The sequence below is a fragment of the Triturus cristatus genome, chromosome 4_2 (assembly GCF_964204655.1).
Source record: "Triturus cristatus chromosome 4_2, aTriCri1.1, whole genome shotgun sequence".
Taxonomy (NCBI): domain Eukaryota; kingdom Metazoa; phylum Chordata; class Amphibia; order Caudata; family Salamandridae; genus Triturus; species Triturus cristatus.
The window spans coordinates 491,050,323-491,066,447 of record NC_140586.1 but is presented as its reverse complement, the minus strand read 5'-3'; the positions used below and the strand labels follow the sequence as shown (position 1 = coordinate 491,066,447).

Below are 16,125 nucleotides of genomic sequence, written 5' to 3'. Positions count from 1 at the left end.
GCCAGACACTCTCAGAATAACTTTCACAGACACTCCTGACTAGAAAACTTTAAAACCATGCCTCTCGAGAAGACTGAGGACCACACCTGGAGACAGTAATTATGGCCTGGGATGTGATCCATTTCCCCTATCTTGCCAAAGTGAGGAAAGATATGGGGGGAATGAGGTTTAATGATGGAAATGAGCAATTGACCAGAAGAAAATCTGAAAGAGGCCAATATGGATTCATATTCCTTGAGTCATTAAAAACGTAAAGCTTTGGAAACTGTTGAAAAGCAGGATATCCCATGGAAGTATTCAACGTTTTAGTTGTTTTAGAAATAGTAAAGTATACTCCCAAAGGAGTAAACTACCGAGCTGAAAAAGCCAAAACTCAGGCATCAAAATGTGTTTAAATGAAATGTATCATAACAACATTGTTAACTTGGCAGACAAACCTTTACGAGATAAACTCACACTAAAAGGCCAGGTTTTAAACATATTCAAAACGGCATTAACATTCAATAAAAAAGTGTACTTAGGGGATGGTGGAAGACTTAGCCTTATTCCTCTGAGTAGCTTGGGAATGAGAGGATGTTCTCCTGTTGGCTTACCTGAAATATAGTTATGTTGTAAGAAAATTGCAGACCAATGGGTATTGAAAATGTGTTTAAGATGTACCTGAAGCTGCCAAGTCACCAGGGTACTTAGCTATGGTAGCGACATCAGCTGAAAAGGGATCTAAATGTGATCCCATACACTAGCGAGCTTGAGAACTCAAGGCTGACTTGTAGTACTCTGGATGTGCCTGAAGACCAAGCCTTTGAAAGGAAATTGATATTGTCTAATAAAAGACCTGGGACACTCCAGGCTGGCCTGATACCTTCCATGCCATCAGTTTTAGTTGACCTGAAGCAACCAGGTTGTGAACCTCCCACTGGGATTGAGCAGGAGATCCTGACACAAGGGTAAGAGAAGTGGAATCGTCATTGACATTTGTAGGAGATTCAAGAGGTCCTAAAAGTAGGTATTATGTCTAGCAAGGTCCCCTTGCTGTGTGTTTTGGGTCTTGCAGTGGGTGTTCCGCAGCAGCACCCACTGCTTTTAGATGCTGCCCAATATTTACAAGGATGGGGCAGCGCCAAAAACTAAGGGCAGGTAGAACCTGTTCTTACGATATTTTGCTCATTTTGCAGCTCACATCTGGTCATTCAATTTAGAATTATAACTGCAATAACCAGTTTGCCAACGGTGGTAGCAGAGAATGTGAAAACCAACAGGGGAAACAACTGCCGAGAGGAAATAGCCCTTGCCCATTTGTTATAGAAAGGGTGGGCTCAAGGGTGAACAAGCATTGTGATGCAATAGGTATCGCATTTGCAAGAGTTAGAGCTGTTTGCATTATAAATGACAATGTCTTTACGTGTTTTGCTTTGGAGTGGAATTATGTGGGTTGAATTGGAATTGTTAATTGTTGAATGGTGTGGGGTGGAATTGTATGGAGTTTAGTTTATTTGTGTAGTGGAATTATGTGACATGATGAATAGATAGGTGTGAGAGCTGCAAAGAATAGATAGAAAGGAAGATAGAGAGGGCTAGGTAGCTTGTTATTGAAGTGGTGAATGAACTCTAGATAGAGGAGCAGAAAGAGTGTTCGAGAAAGAGATAAAAAAGGGGAGAGCAGGCCACAGACGCATTAAGAGGGAGCACCTGCATATGCAGAAGAGACCCTTGTAAACAGAGGCGAGAGTGGGTTTGAGAGATGGAAATGTTGAAAAGGCACAAGAAATAAATTGTGCTTAAAGACCTGAAATGAACTAATATGAGAGAGGCAGGAAGAGTGCGTGAGAGAGTGTGTGAGAGGTGTGAGAATAGGAGAGAGAGAGAGAGAGACAAGAGGCTGGAAGAGGAGAGCGAGTTGAGCAGCCTGCCTAGATTTATTGCAGGAAACAAACTGTGTGTGAATACACACAAAGCACGGAGCTTGGAGTAGATCAATAGGATCGTGTTTTGTTTGCAGTACACATATCTGGCTGCACAAGTACACAATATCTACAGCTCTGTGTCTGGTTGCATTTAATAAGTGATGCAAAATGTGCAGTTTGACTGAGGACATTATTTACAGGCGTCGGTTGAACACGTTCAAGTCAATAAACATAACAAAGCTAAACCAGAAGCTGAGGCAAAAGAAACAAGAACCATCGAAATAATAATTTTAAAACAACGTAAACAATTCGCTATAGTACTGCCAAAAGCGGCACCTTCAAAAATGACATTGGACCAGAGACCGGGATGCTAAACAAAGGAGATAAGTAGGACCTCACCCGGCTGTAAAGAGAAAGGTCAAGGCTTCCTTTTCGCTGCGGGTTATTATGACCTCTTTGGGGGGTGGGGGGGAGCTGAAGGAAATGAGGTCACTGAGTTCCAATCTAGGAAAAAACCTGCAGTGGAAACTTGAAGAAGAATGCAGGTTTCTTTATTTTCGGAGCCTTCGATGTGGGAGAGGTGACAGATTTTAAGGGGAATGACTGGCTACAAATTGCAGGCAACTTCCTGAAAAACTTTTCAGGAAAAGGAAAACTCTTTAGGAACAGAGCTACTGTAGGTAATATTACATGTCAGCCTTCCCATTGTAGGCTTAAGGTGCTGCACTAGATGGATTTGGAGGAAGAATCTCTCAGCCGGAGGTTGCCTCTCGCACCTTGATCACAACAACCCCCCCCCCCCCCCCCCCCGTTGCATGTTTCATGCATGGGTGCTGAACAGAGGTGGGCACAAATGAAACATACGATGGTTAAAATGATAAAGATTTTCCTGAAAATTAGAAGGGGCAATTTGTGGATACGAAAGTGATTGTGTTCTGCGTGTCATACACGTTTTATCCTAGCATTTGGTTTCTAACATTTGCAGTATTCACAAAAATACATGAAATACCCAAGTAGATGTATGCATATGCAAAACTTCCATGTGTCCTCCTTCTGCCCTATACTCGCTCCAAAGAAATAAGAAGTGGACAGACTTGCACTCCCAAAGGAACACTGGGGCATATTTACAATGGGATATCTCAACCAGAACGCCACTTTTAGTTCAGTTCTGGTGGCGATATCCCCTTCTCCTTATTTACAAAGCAGCGTTAAGCCACTTAATGGGCATTAAGCCTCTTAACGTGGCTTAACACCGTCTTGTAAATAAGGCCCTTTTTCATTCTTCACTTAGCATGAAAGGGTTGTGAAATGGGTCTTGCAGTGGGTGGTCCGCAGCAGCACCCACTGCTTTTAGATGCTGCCCCATATTTACAAGGATGGGGCCCCGTCAAAATCTAAGGCCAGGTAAAACCTGGTCTTAGGATGTTTTGCTGATTTTGCAGCTCACACAGAAACAGGAAATCACCTTTAAAGATTGTTTATGTGCAGGAAGGTGTCCCTTCCTGCACATGAACAATCACCCCTGCAGCACAGGCACCCTTGCAACATGGCGCTATAACCCCTACAGCACAGGCACCCTTGCAACATGGTGCTAGTGTGCCTGCCCTGTGCATATTTTTTAGCGCCAGCACTAACGCAGGGGTGCTCCATACTTTTGTAAATACAGTGCATCCCAAATTGCAGAGAAAGGCTCGTGGCTTAAAATGGAATGGATGTCGAGGCAAGTGAATATGGCTGTAGTAGAACAGGGCTTGCAGGGGAGAAGCACAGCATGGTATTGTAACTGAGTTTGGCAGCCTGTAAACACATGCACTCCCAAGGACTGAAAAGTATGGTGCATGCCTGCTTAGTTGAGAATTAATGCACATCATGAAGGCTCCCAAGCTCTCCCAGCTGCTCCTGAAGATGCTGACACCATTGTCGTCAACCCGGCCCTGTGTATGACTGAACATGTGCTCAGCTAACACAATGTGACAGTAAACAAACACATGGTGCCCCCACCTGAGCCCTGCACGGAACTGATGACTTGGCATCACAACATGCCACCAGAACTGCCCAGCAAGGCCCTTTGTTTTTCATCTGAACGTCTTCAGCAGGAGCTCACTTCCGATGATGCAGGACATATATCCTGACAAGCGGCCATGTTAGAATCAGGCAGATAGTTCCAAGTCATGATCTAATTCACGATGTTGATGTTAATTTCAAGCACTGATAACATAAAAGGCTCACATGGGTGAAGGCGGTACTGGGGCAAAAAGGAAGCACTGGATTCGACAGGTAAAGTGGACTGGGGTAATGGGAGGGGGTAGAAGAAATAGTACCTGCACCACAGTGGACGGCCACTAATCAAGGGGAATTATTCTGTAGATAAGCAGTGCTCCTCAGCAAGAAAACAGAAGTGATGTATCGGGTTGAGAAACCAATTAGGAGGCAGCAAAGAAGAGCTACACTGGAGTCAACCTATGGTAAACAGCAGGAGAGATTAAAGAGATTATTGAGTACAGCATGTCTTGCAGACAGCACATTCACACTACTAGGCTCGACGACGTGGGAGCAAACGCATCATACTTTGAATTATAAACTTGGCCCCGTGGTAGCCTTACTCTGTCCCCATGTAAAGTAATCTTAAATTTGTCGTAACATTTATGAATTGGCCACTCTAACACCAGTAAGGAATGTAGTGAATTAATGTGTGGAGAGGAATGGACCAAGAGATAATGCCAGGGCATGTAAAGAAGGACAAACAGGGGGTCTCCTTAATCAGAAGGAGAGGTGAATCGCAAAGTAATTGAGATGAGGCACATTTGTCTTAATCTGTGTTTCTGAAATATGAACTATCATGAGAAAGGGGGCTGCACCTTTACATGCTATCCTGAATGGTAATCTGTGAATTTCTTTAAGGGTTAAGCCTGCAGCCACTCTACCGGGAGGCTGACCAAGTGTTCCCTGAGTCGGAGCCTGTCATGGAAGTTGCACCTGGGGAGTGGGGGTGCACGGTTAATAGGAGTCAGGAAGCCCAAGGTCAAGGGTGAGATCCTCACCCAAAAAATGGTGTTAACACTTAGGGAGGTAGCAGTCTCCATCGCAGTGAGCCCTTGAGACAGTACAAGACCTGGTAAAAGGAGACCTAGGAGAGAAATGTAGATTTGGACGGAAAGGAACCAGTACTGATATTATTTCCGAATAATGCAAAAACCACGGGAAGCGGGAACATATCAGAAATAATTGGCAATGTTTTGGCAAGAAACATTGTGTACTCTTTGATGAAAACCTTGTCTTGACTCTGGTTCCAATAATGTGTCTCAGAAGGTTTCAAATGAGTGAACCTGGACCATACCCTGAATGCAAATGGAGGCCCTCTGCTGGGGGTTACTTACATCAGACCTATCTGCTGGCGAAAATGAAGAGATAGCTCCTATTTTTTTTTAAAGTGTTCCCTCCAAATGTAGGAATGATTGCGCACCCCGGAAATATAAGATGTGCCGGGCTTAGAACTGAACGTTGAAGCATGCCACACAGTGGTGGGGGTGAGGGTACTTTTTAAGAAATAACGACTAGTATGTATACATTTCTGCCAGAAAACACGGTCGATTGAAGTCATTCTTAACAGAGAGCCTCGCCTTTAATCATACGAATGAGCGTTTTGGGAAGTTGAGGCATCCTTCCTATAAGTTTTTCGGCACGTTTTTGATTTTGGACAAGTCCCCAGTATCCAGCCCTGCACACCGCACCTGTTTTTGTAATGTTGACTTTCATCAACCGTGACCTCAATCAAACCTATAGGCCTTTGACTTTCTCGCAGACACTTAGGGGCATATTAACAACACGTAGCGATAATTATCGCTAAACGCGCTTCGCGTGTTTTTTTCTATTGCCGGCTATTGCTGAATTTTATTGCCATGATAGCTCTGTATTAACAACGCATTGCGCATTGGCGATATAAAATCCAGTGATAGCGGCCAAAAATCCCTTCAACATGAGAAATCCGAAGATAAATGATCAGCGATAATGGCAGCGCTCTCTGATACTTAAGTGTGGATTTAACTTCACAGTCCACCTCCCATAGAACATAATGCTAAGTCTGCTTTTTTACAGACGTTAAAATCAGGCAATAATGGGGGCTTAGCACTAGTTCAGTCATCACTTCGTGGGTCCGCTGCCGGCTTGTTAATTTGGTGAAGCTGCGTCAGCGCGTATTGCAATGCTGTTTTCCTCAGGAACACCTACTTTGCATCTAATTAGCGATGCAAGGCGAGGCGTTCGGAAAATTGCTACTAACATGCGCTAATACATGTTAGCGGCGCATTGTAAATATCGCAAAATTATGATCGCCACTATATCTGTTGTTAATATGCCCCTCTATTTCCTGTTTAGGTAACGAGTTTGATGGCTTAACCTGTGTTGCTGTTAAAAACAAAATTGGTTTGGTGACCGTTTTTACTTATGAAATATAATAACACATTATCCTCATATCGAGGTCCGAGTTTCGTGATTGGTGCATTAATTGCTTATCTCCCGATAACTCCACTTGCGATATTGCAAACTGTAACTGGGCAATTACCGCACCAAATTAACATCCACCTAGAAATGAAAATATCAATTTTCCACCTAAAGTTATGTGTCAAGAAGTCTCAGAATGGTGTTTAAACAGTACTAGTAAAACAGAACTAGTCAACCTCATTACTGTTAGCAGCTTTGAACACGATCGGTAGTGTACCGAATGTACTTTTCTTTACCTTAAATCTATGCTGACATAATAGGTGTTTATTGCTGTCAGAAAATATGGCATATTTAGAGTGACAATGGATGCCCAGTTGGTACTTCAGCCTGCACAACAACTGGTTCCAGCTGGAAGGAGTAAAGATATTTGCCATGAAAGCCACCATACTTAAGGGATGGAAGGGGCACAGAGATCTCAATGTAGTAAAAAAACAACATAGGCAAGAAAGGTGAGGATACAAGAAAATTGAAAAATGCTGTCATATTCACTAGATGTGGCCCATCTGCCAAGTGGCACACACCCTGTGCTTCCCGGGCTTTCCAGCCACCAGAGCCCTGTGTTTTGATCTTGTATTCAGTACAGGCCAAAAAGATCCAGCGGGCAAAGTGCTGTTAGCTGAAATTCCAGGACTTGCTATGGGTGTCACACATGAAGTGAGTCCACCGAAAAGGCCATGCATATTATGGAAAGCCAGTAGAAAGGCAAGATAACACCTGAGGGATAGCAACAACAAATGCAGCAAGAGGCCAAGCAGAATTCCCGTGGCAGAAAAGTTACAGAACACTGTTTTCAAGGCAAGCAAGAATTCAGAACTTCAACCTGGAAAACTACCAGCCAAGAGTAAATCGTCTCCCTTGTCTCAAAAGATTCAGGTGTATAAAAGAAACACCGGGGATCTTTCGTACCGGGGTCTCGCCTACAGCAGAACCTATGATAGCACAATATGTCAGTGGTTGCTCTGTCAGAGCCACAATGCTGCCAAGTGTCCCGATTTCACGTGTGACTCCTTCAGCCAGTCCTGAGATTTGAGGACCTGATTTTAGCAGAAGCATGAGCTTAATCTTCCACATAAGCAAAATGTTGATCACTTAAAAACCCAGGACTCTCTAAGTGTTTCACACATTACATTGGAGCACATACCAGCTTCCATTGTCTAAAATAGATTCAATGATGACATTTGTGTGAACTGGGGTAAAAGTGGAATCAATATGGAACTGGCAAGTTCCAGAGCATCTTTAGAAATTGTGTCCATCCCAGACAGGATGAGTGTTGGATTTGGCCCTTTCTGCGGGGTCACCCCCAAACCTTTAGCCTTCACACCTCCTGTTTTCTGAATTTGATTTTGTTGGCATTAGAACTATGTGCAACATTGTCACTGCTAACCAGTGCTAATGTTTGAGTGCTCTCCCTCCAAAACAAGGTAAAAGGGGCCTACACCTCATTGGCACATTTAATTTACTCATATGTCCGTAGTATAAGTACCCAGGGCCTGTAAATGAAATGCTACTAGTGGGCCTGCAGCACTTGTTGTGCCACAACCTACAGGAGCACTTTACAAGGTGCCTCAGGCCTGCCATTGCAGTCTGTAGTGCACTTTTAAACCTTTTTCCAGGCCTAAACCTTCCTTTTTGATACGTATAAGTCACTACTGTGATACACCCTAAAAGCCAATAGGGCAGGGTGCATTGTGTTTTAAAAGCATGGTATGTGGTCTTTGGTTGTACATATTCTGGTACCGAAAAACACCTAAATTCTTTTACTACTGTTAGGCCTATCTCTCCCATTGGATAACATGCAGTAACCTTAGTTCATTTAATAAGTGCTAATGATTGATTAGGAGCTGTTGGGATGGAAAAGTCCTCTGCATGGTAAAGATGTGTACCCCTGCCCTGAGTGCAAAACTGTATTGTTGTTTGAATCCCTAATGCTAATTTTTTCTGTCATAATTGAACACGAATCATGTGTGTGCATCATAGCTTGTCTGGTGGATTGTGGTCTTGCTGGACTGGGAGGGGTGACCAGAGCCCCACCCTTATAGTGGTGGAAGGCTGCTGCTTTCACCAGGAGTTAACAGAACAAGTGCAGTTGTGGCAGCATAGCGTGTGAGGATCAGTAGTAGGGACCAGGTTCTCTTTACTCTGAGCCTACAGGCTCACCCACCTTGTTCTGCTGCTGTGTGTTTAACTCACTCTTTTTCTACATCAGGTTGATGTAGAAGTGCCTGTGTAGTGAAAACGTGCTAAGTGCATGTGAGCGCGCAAGACGCACACTATATAGAGCGTACAGTGTGGAACATAGTGCACATAGTAAATGTCCGTGCGTTGGCAGAGGGTGTTTAGAGTGACACACTCTGGTGCAGTACAGAGAGCCTGTAGTATTGAACAGTGTGTGCAGACTGAGTGCGAGTGCTACATGTGAAAGTGCTGTTGGTAGCATGGGACATGAGCACAACAGTACTAGATGGTGGAGTGCGCTGTGAATGTATGCTCAGTGCAGAAATGCCTGCAGGTTGTTACCCTGTCCAAGTAGGGACCCTTCTTCCTAGTCACGATAAAGGAGTTACACTTCTAATACAACCCCTTCTCACCCCCTTGGTAGCTTGACATGAGCAGTCAGGCTTATCTCAGAGGCAGTGTGTAAAGCATTTGCACATAACTAACAGTAATACAGTGAAAGCACTGCAAAAAGACCTCACACCAGCTTTAGAAAAACATCTAATATTTTATATGTTCAAAACATGACCAAAAACAATAGAAATTCACCATGCAGTTCTTAGAAATATCAATAAGGTAAAATAGACTTAAAATACAGTTCCTTGAAGTTGATAGCTCCGTCTGGGGCTATCACAGTGTCGTGAACAACAAATCCAAACAGTTCTGGCAGACCGCGGCATCACGGGCCAGCTATGGTGTCAGGAAGACCTGCAAAACAGTACCTTTAGAAATGCAGGGTGTCAGGGACCTCGCGGTGAGCGCCAAAGAATCCGCATTTGCAGGCGTTGGTTCCGGAGGTCGATACAGGAGTTGTCTGGCCCTTGAAGTCCCTCGCATTGCAGATCGAACTCGGGAACACCAGCATCGCCATGTGTCGGGGCTGCGGTGTGCAGTGCAGCAGTGTGGGGTAAAATGCCCTCAGATCGCGGTGCAGGCTGCGACTCAGTGATGGTCGTCCAGCGGCGTTAGTGAGACCAGGGCTGCAGTGCGAAGTATGACGGTGCTTGTCAAGATGCTAGCCGGTCACGGTGCAAGTAGCAGCATCGTCATTGGTGAGGCGCTGTTGTTGGCTGACGAACTGTAGTCGATGCCCCTGGCGTCGGTGGGCCAAGGCTTCGGTGTGGGATGGAGCAGTGTGTAGAGCAAGCTATAAGTGGTGCCCCGAAACCACGGTGCAGACAGCAGCGTTGTCGTGAGACCAGGGCTGTGGTGTGAAGCGGGACAGTGCTCTGTGTTCTCCATGAGCAGTGTCCAAAGGTCACAGTGCAGGCAGCGGTGTTGGTGATGGCAGCATGGCATCATCGGGATACCACAGAAAAAGGCAGTGCAGAGTGCGGTGCCCAAAGGTTACAGTGCAAGCAGCGGCTTGGTGGCAGTGGTGGGCATTGCTGTCGGTGAGACCAGGGTTGTGGTGTCAAGTGCAGCAGTGCCCTCTGCGGTGCCTTCAAGTCACGGAGCCATCAGCAGCATCATTGACGGCATCGGGTTACCTTTTTCCTATGTGGCAGCTGAAACATCCAGTTACCGAAGCTGGTACCCAGAGGGAGTTGAAGTCTTTGATTTCTCTGAGAATTTCAACAGGAGGAAAGCCCTACATCAAGCCCTTTGTGAGATATGTAGCATGCAGAAAGGACCCAGTCCTTTACCTGCGTAAGACAGAAGTAGCAACTGCAGTTCAACCTTACAAAGCAACACCAGCAAAGGGGCACTGCTCCTCCTGACAGCTCTTCTTTCGGGGAGATTCCTTAGACTAGCAGTAATCTAAAGTTGTGAGGTCAGGGCCCCAATATTTATACCACATTTCCCTTTGAAATTGGCACAAAGATCCACGGGCATACAAAGTCCAGTCCGGCCTGGCTCAGGCGAGGCTCACTCCAGGCTCACTCCAGGGGATGGAGACAGCTTTGTGTGAGGTAGCCACAGTCTATTCAGGTGCAAATGACAAATCCTCCCACTACTATAAATGCAGCCAGGTCTATTCAGCCTAGCTATGAGTCAACCAGTAAGTGCAGGACACACCTCAACCCCCCCTTGTGTCTGTCTAGTGTGAATGCATATTCACTGCTCCTGTCACTCTAAACCCAGACAGGGAATACACATAAGACAGGGAATACACATAAGGCAGAGGCACACAGGATGGTTAGACAAGAAAATAACCAGTTTCCAAAAATGGTATTTTCAAACACATAATATAAAAATCATCTTTACTAAAAGATGTATTATTAAATCCTGAGATCAGGCATACTAAACTCTATTTTTCTATCATGTCCCAATGGAAAGTTTGGCTTTTGAAGATGTTACACGATAATCCCTATGTTAGCCTATGGGACAGATGGCTGTTAAATAGTGAAAAATGAACTGCACAGTATTTCACTATCAGGACATGTAACACACACCGATACATGTCCAACCTTTCACATACACTGTACCCTACCCACAGGGGTACCTTGGGCCTACCTGAGGGGTGTCTTACATGTATGAAAAGGGAAGGTTTGGGCCTGGCAAGTAGGTGCACTTGCCAGGTTGACATGGCAGTAAACACTGCACACATACAGTACAGTGGCTGGTCTGAGACACCTTTGGAAAGCTGCCTGTGTGGGTGGCACAATCAGTGCTGCAAGCCCACTAGCAGTATTTGATTTAGAGACCCTGAGCACACATGTGCACATTTCTATGGATTTAGTAGTAAATCAAATAAGCCAATCATGGAAACACCAATCCATAAACAGAGTTTACATGGAGAGCATATGCACTTTAGCACTGAATAGTAGTGGTAAAGTGCTGAGTCCTAAAACCAGCAAAAACAAGGTCAAAAACAGAAAGTCAAAAAGCAAAAAGTCTGAGGGTAAACCCGCTGAAAAAGCCAAGTCTAACAGGTACATTACCAGGATGACCTTGGGTTCCACTTTGGGAAGCCCAGGCCTGCCTGGTGAAAACATGAGGAACAGAGGAGTCTCCCCCAGACAGAACTGTATGTTGCTACACTCCTGTAAGCTGGGTGAGACAAGCACTTGGTGAGGGGGAGCCAGGCTCTCTCTGTGCATTTCAACAGTCTCTTTGATTCAGTGACTTATCACAAGGAAAGGGCCTGGACACATTTCAGTAAGAGGGAGATGGGGCTGATAAGGAAATCATAAAGGATAGGGCAGAGGGTTTGGGATTAACCTTTGATGCACAGATCACTGTGGCAGACATCCAGGTGTGGAACTCAGGTCATTCCCATGAATCTTGTTGTGGGTTAATCAGCTTTGGAGTGCTGCCTACTGTGACAAAAATATTTCAAAATGAAGAATGAAGGGGAAAGATGACCAAATCAAAGAAGCAGAATCCATACATAAATCTTCAAAGGTCCAGACCCTAAATATTATTTTGCATCTGGAAAGGAACTGTAAGTAGGGAAGTCTAAGACTCCATATTTGTCCTTTGCCAAGCTGCCAGCCAGGATGCATGAGAAGGGGAAGCTCGGGAAGACTTCTGCCTGTGACGAAGACTAGGGGCCTAGCCTGCTAGTTTTCACTGCTGGGTGAGGGGACATCACCCAGGAAAAACAAGATCACCTTCCCTGGAGTCTGGAGCACCAGTACTTGCCTACTCTCCAAGAACGGTGTGCCCGTGAGGGAGAGGAATGTGTTGGAGGAAGCACAATCCATTTGGGAGCCTAGACATGTAGGGCTCCTAATGGAGGTGTGAGGAGCTGTGCTGCACGGATCACGCCATTGCCCATGTGCTGTATTGTGAAGTTTGGTGACCCCGTATGCCAGGAGCGCTGTGCATCAGTGATATAGCATGCAAGAGTAATACTAAAAGCACACAATGATTACACGCAGAACATGCAACAACATAAAGTATTTTAATTTAAACATAATCATTTCCATTTATTACCTGTTTTTGAGAAGAAAAAGCTAAAACTTTGTTCGATGTAAACAGCAGAAGTAGTGTTATTGAATGTGGGACTGCGGCCTCTGACTAATCAGACCGTCACTGTGTTGATAATCTAAATGCGAGCACCGTGCTGAAACTTACAGCATGGCACCTGGGCGCGGGGCGGGGATAAAGGGCTGCGACACGTGGGTGCCATTATTAACTGTGTGTGCCCGCGTGCGGATTTCCGGAGGTCTGCAGATAATTTAAATAAATAAAAAAAGTTGAGGTGCCGAGTGCACAACAAAAGAAAAGCGCAAGGGCGCCACATTAAAGATAAAAGGCATTGTGATGCGTTGTGACAAGCATTGGTAAGTGCACGAAAATATGCTACAGCCAAAGGAGGAAAATTAAGCGTCATGTACAGGAACCAATGAAAACCCAGGAAAGATAGGAGGCGGCATGTAAACCCCTTGCAGGGGATACCTAAAAACAAGCCCAATTCCACTTAAAAGGAAGCTCAAACCTAATGAAAATCCTACCAGAAATAGTCAAACTGACAGTAGACATCGAAAAGTGCAAAAAGCCTACAAAAATTAAAGCAACAGAGCGGGAGCCTCGGTGGGGTAGGCAGCAGTAACACAACTGTGACATAAAGAGGAGGTTGGAGGAAGAATCATATATTTTAATTTAAGCAGCTGGGGTGCTGAAGCTAAACACAGGCAAACAGTAACAGAGCAGGAAACCAAGAAAAATATAGTCCCCCAAAGAGTAGATAAAGAAGCATGGCGGAATGAGACCGTACTAAGTCCCTGTTCTGTGGGTGGAACAGAAGAGAGAAAGTAGGGACAAAGAGGCAGGAATGACCACCAGCAAGCAAGGATTTTTAAAGGACACTGACATAGACAAATGAAAATCAATGGTACAAAGAGGGGTGGACTTGAAGCCCGGAGACTGATTACAGCAGCTCTCGAAGAGACAGGGCATGCGCTGTCCAGTTCAACCTGAAAAAGAATAATATTAGAAGGTCCATCCGTGAGATGTGGCCTACGTGCTAAAGTTGATGCCTTTAGATCAGAGAATTCAGCTCCAAAACTCTGCCTCAGCTCAAGATCCTTTAATTCTTGGCATATCCTTTAATCTCTCCTGCCTACAAAAACAGTTCTCTTATAAAACTCTCTTTAGCCTCAGGTTAGGTTTGCGCTAGGTCATACTACAATAAAACTTGATGGCATACCGCTTAAGAGAGTAATGCTTGGAAGTATTATTTAAACGCGAACTGTTTGGTGACGGCAATTTATTATCTCTCTGTTACCTCACATACCTATAATTAAAATTGCATATTCCCTTTATTAACATCATTTTAATACTCATCATTACAGGAACGGAAGGAGTAGAACTTTTGTTGCAGTAAACAATTCCATTCACTGGAAGGGCAGGTCGATAAGAAATGTATATTATCAATGACTGCAACACCTTCCATAAACCATATGCTAACAGAAATTTGACAACATCAAGTGTGTCCTCAAGAGGCTCTTCAATTGGAGGTCTTTCCAAAGCTGTCAACTGCTCCTATGTAATTAAGATGGTGGTCAGCCAGTTGCAGATTTCACTCAACAGCACTAAGAATGTTGGGGCTTGCAGGGTATAGTTCTAATGAGAAAGGAGAAACTGCATGTCCCCAGGGCACCCAGGATTTATTACTCAAAATGTTGGCACTGACTAAAAGTTGGCTTTTCGACCCACAGCCAGCTGTCATTAGATCCATCGAGCTTGAAGAAAAATATTTTGTTTTTTGTTATACCTGTTTTCCAGTATAATGGATTACACCTCATGTTGCAGAATCATCTTATAAAATATGCATCTTAATTTAAGCATATAACACCTTCTTTGTAAGTAGCTGTTGCTGATCTGCTCGGAAAATCAACCAATGGCCAATGCGACTTATTTTCAGATCCATTGACTATTTGAATTGGTGTGAAGGTATATATTTAAGTTGGAAATTCCGAGGTTCATTTTAAGAGTTGTTCTGTATCTGTCTTATATCAGTTAATTGATGACATCTGGCACCATACCATGAGGATAGAGTTCTGTCAGTCCTGTTTTTTTTTCTGTCAACAGCACCATGCACAATTTAATACGGAGAACATAATTAAAATGACAGCCTTTTCCCCATGGGTAATGGGCTAGCCAAACGCGTAATAGGAACTAAAACCACAGGAAAGCTTAATAATGCTGGATGTAAAAGCAAGCCTAGCTGAAAACCACCTACTCGGCATAGTGCAGGTTCTGCAAAACATATTCGGCATTTTCACAAAAGTATCTTACCTGCCAACACCATGATCACAAATGCATTCAAAGCATGGGACCAGTTAAAGATGACTCTCCTTGGAAACAAGTGAAAGAAGGAAAATGATTTAACTCTCAAGGAAAACAGATAGAACATATACAGTTTTTAAAGTCCTTTCCAACTTTTTGTTGACCGTCAATAAAGTTGATTCATATAATAGCTTATTTTTTCCCCAAAACAATGCACATGGCATTATTTCAACAGCCTTGTCATTAACAGTAGATTTGTTGACAGTGTCCGAGACAGTGCTTAACTTGTGTCGGTGGTTACAGGTGGTGGACACCTTCACCCGTTTTGTGAGGCCAGGACATATTTTTCATCACTAGACCCAGATCCAGAGCAAAATAGAGAAAGAGAGAAAAGGGAGGAAGAAGGTGGAGAAAAAATAAGACAACCTTGACAATGGGAGAATGCAGAAATGAAAAAGTACCTTTAATAAGAGAAAACACACAGGAAGTGTAGGATGACTGAATAAAGAGCATTATATGGACCCAATCCTGGGTATACTTGGTGTGAGGCATTGCTGTCATTTGACAGTGGTGGCAGTGAGCTCCTTACAAACAATGGTACACCTCCAGTTATTTATTTACAAATTAAGCACTCAATAGTGATCCCCAAAGCATTCCATCGCGGCTCTGGCTTCGGGGACATAGGTGAGTAGAGTGTATTCATTTTAATTAAACGTATTTCATGTAGCTTCTGATTGGTTATGAAAGCACGAGGACTGAGGCCCTCCCCTGAATGGAAGAAATCTCTGTCACATTGGAACATAAAGGATTGTACAAAAGCTCTTGTCACAAATTCACTTGTATGCATATCGTACAGGCGCGCAGCGCCCATTGGGCTCAAAGGGCTCCAGTCCCCCCCCCTCACCATCGTGTGTGTCAGCCCGGGCTTAGACAGCTTCTAGGGCACACACACAGCCACACCCGAGTACTTCACAGGTCTTTAAAAGACCATTTACTCGCTAACGAGGCTTTGTTGTTTTTTCACCCCTTCTTGAGCCCCTGCATCTCCACTCTGACTATTACTGGAAAAATTAGCTCCTCCCCAAAGGTTTAGTAGCCCCACCCCCGAACAAATGGCTGCTCCCCACTTGATAGTTGTAGCGTAAACAGAGCAAATATCTAATTATCAGAAGAAAGTGGAGACTTACGGTAACAATGAGAAACTAGAAAGATTACCTACTTCTGACCATGACGTTAAAGTTACACTGCCCCTTAAGAGCACACCTAGCATATCATCAACAAAGATGAAATATCATGCTACATCAGAACAATAATGAAGTCCTGCTTC

General features: G+C 44.2%; 1 protein-coding gene across 1 annotated transcript in view; it reads right to left on the bottom strand.

The window, feature by feature from the left end:
• Nucleotides 1-16,125, bottom strand: part of LOC146834591 (ferric reductase 1-like) — a 285,647-nt gene that overhangs the window by 12,935 nt on the left and 256,587 nt on the right. The window contains exon 12 of the mRNA XM_085600125.1: nucleotides 14,808-14,866. Coding sequence (XP_085456251.1) covers nucleotides 14,808-14,866 — 59 coding nt within the window. The remainder of the gene's footprint in view (nucleotides 1-14,807; nucleotides 14,867-16,125) is intronic.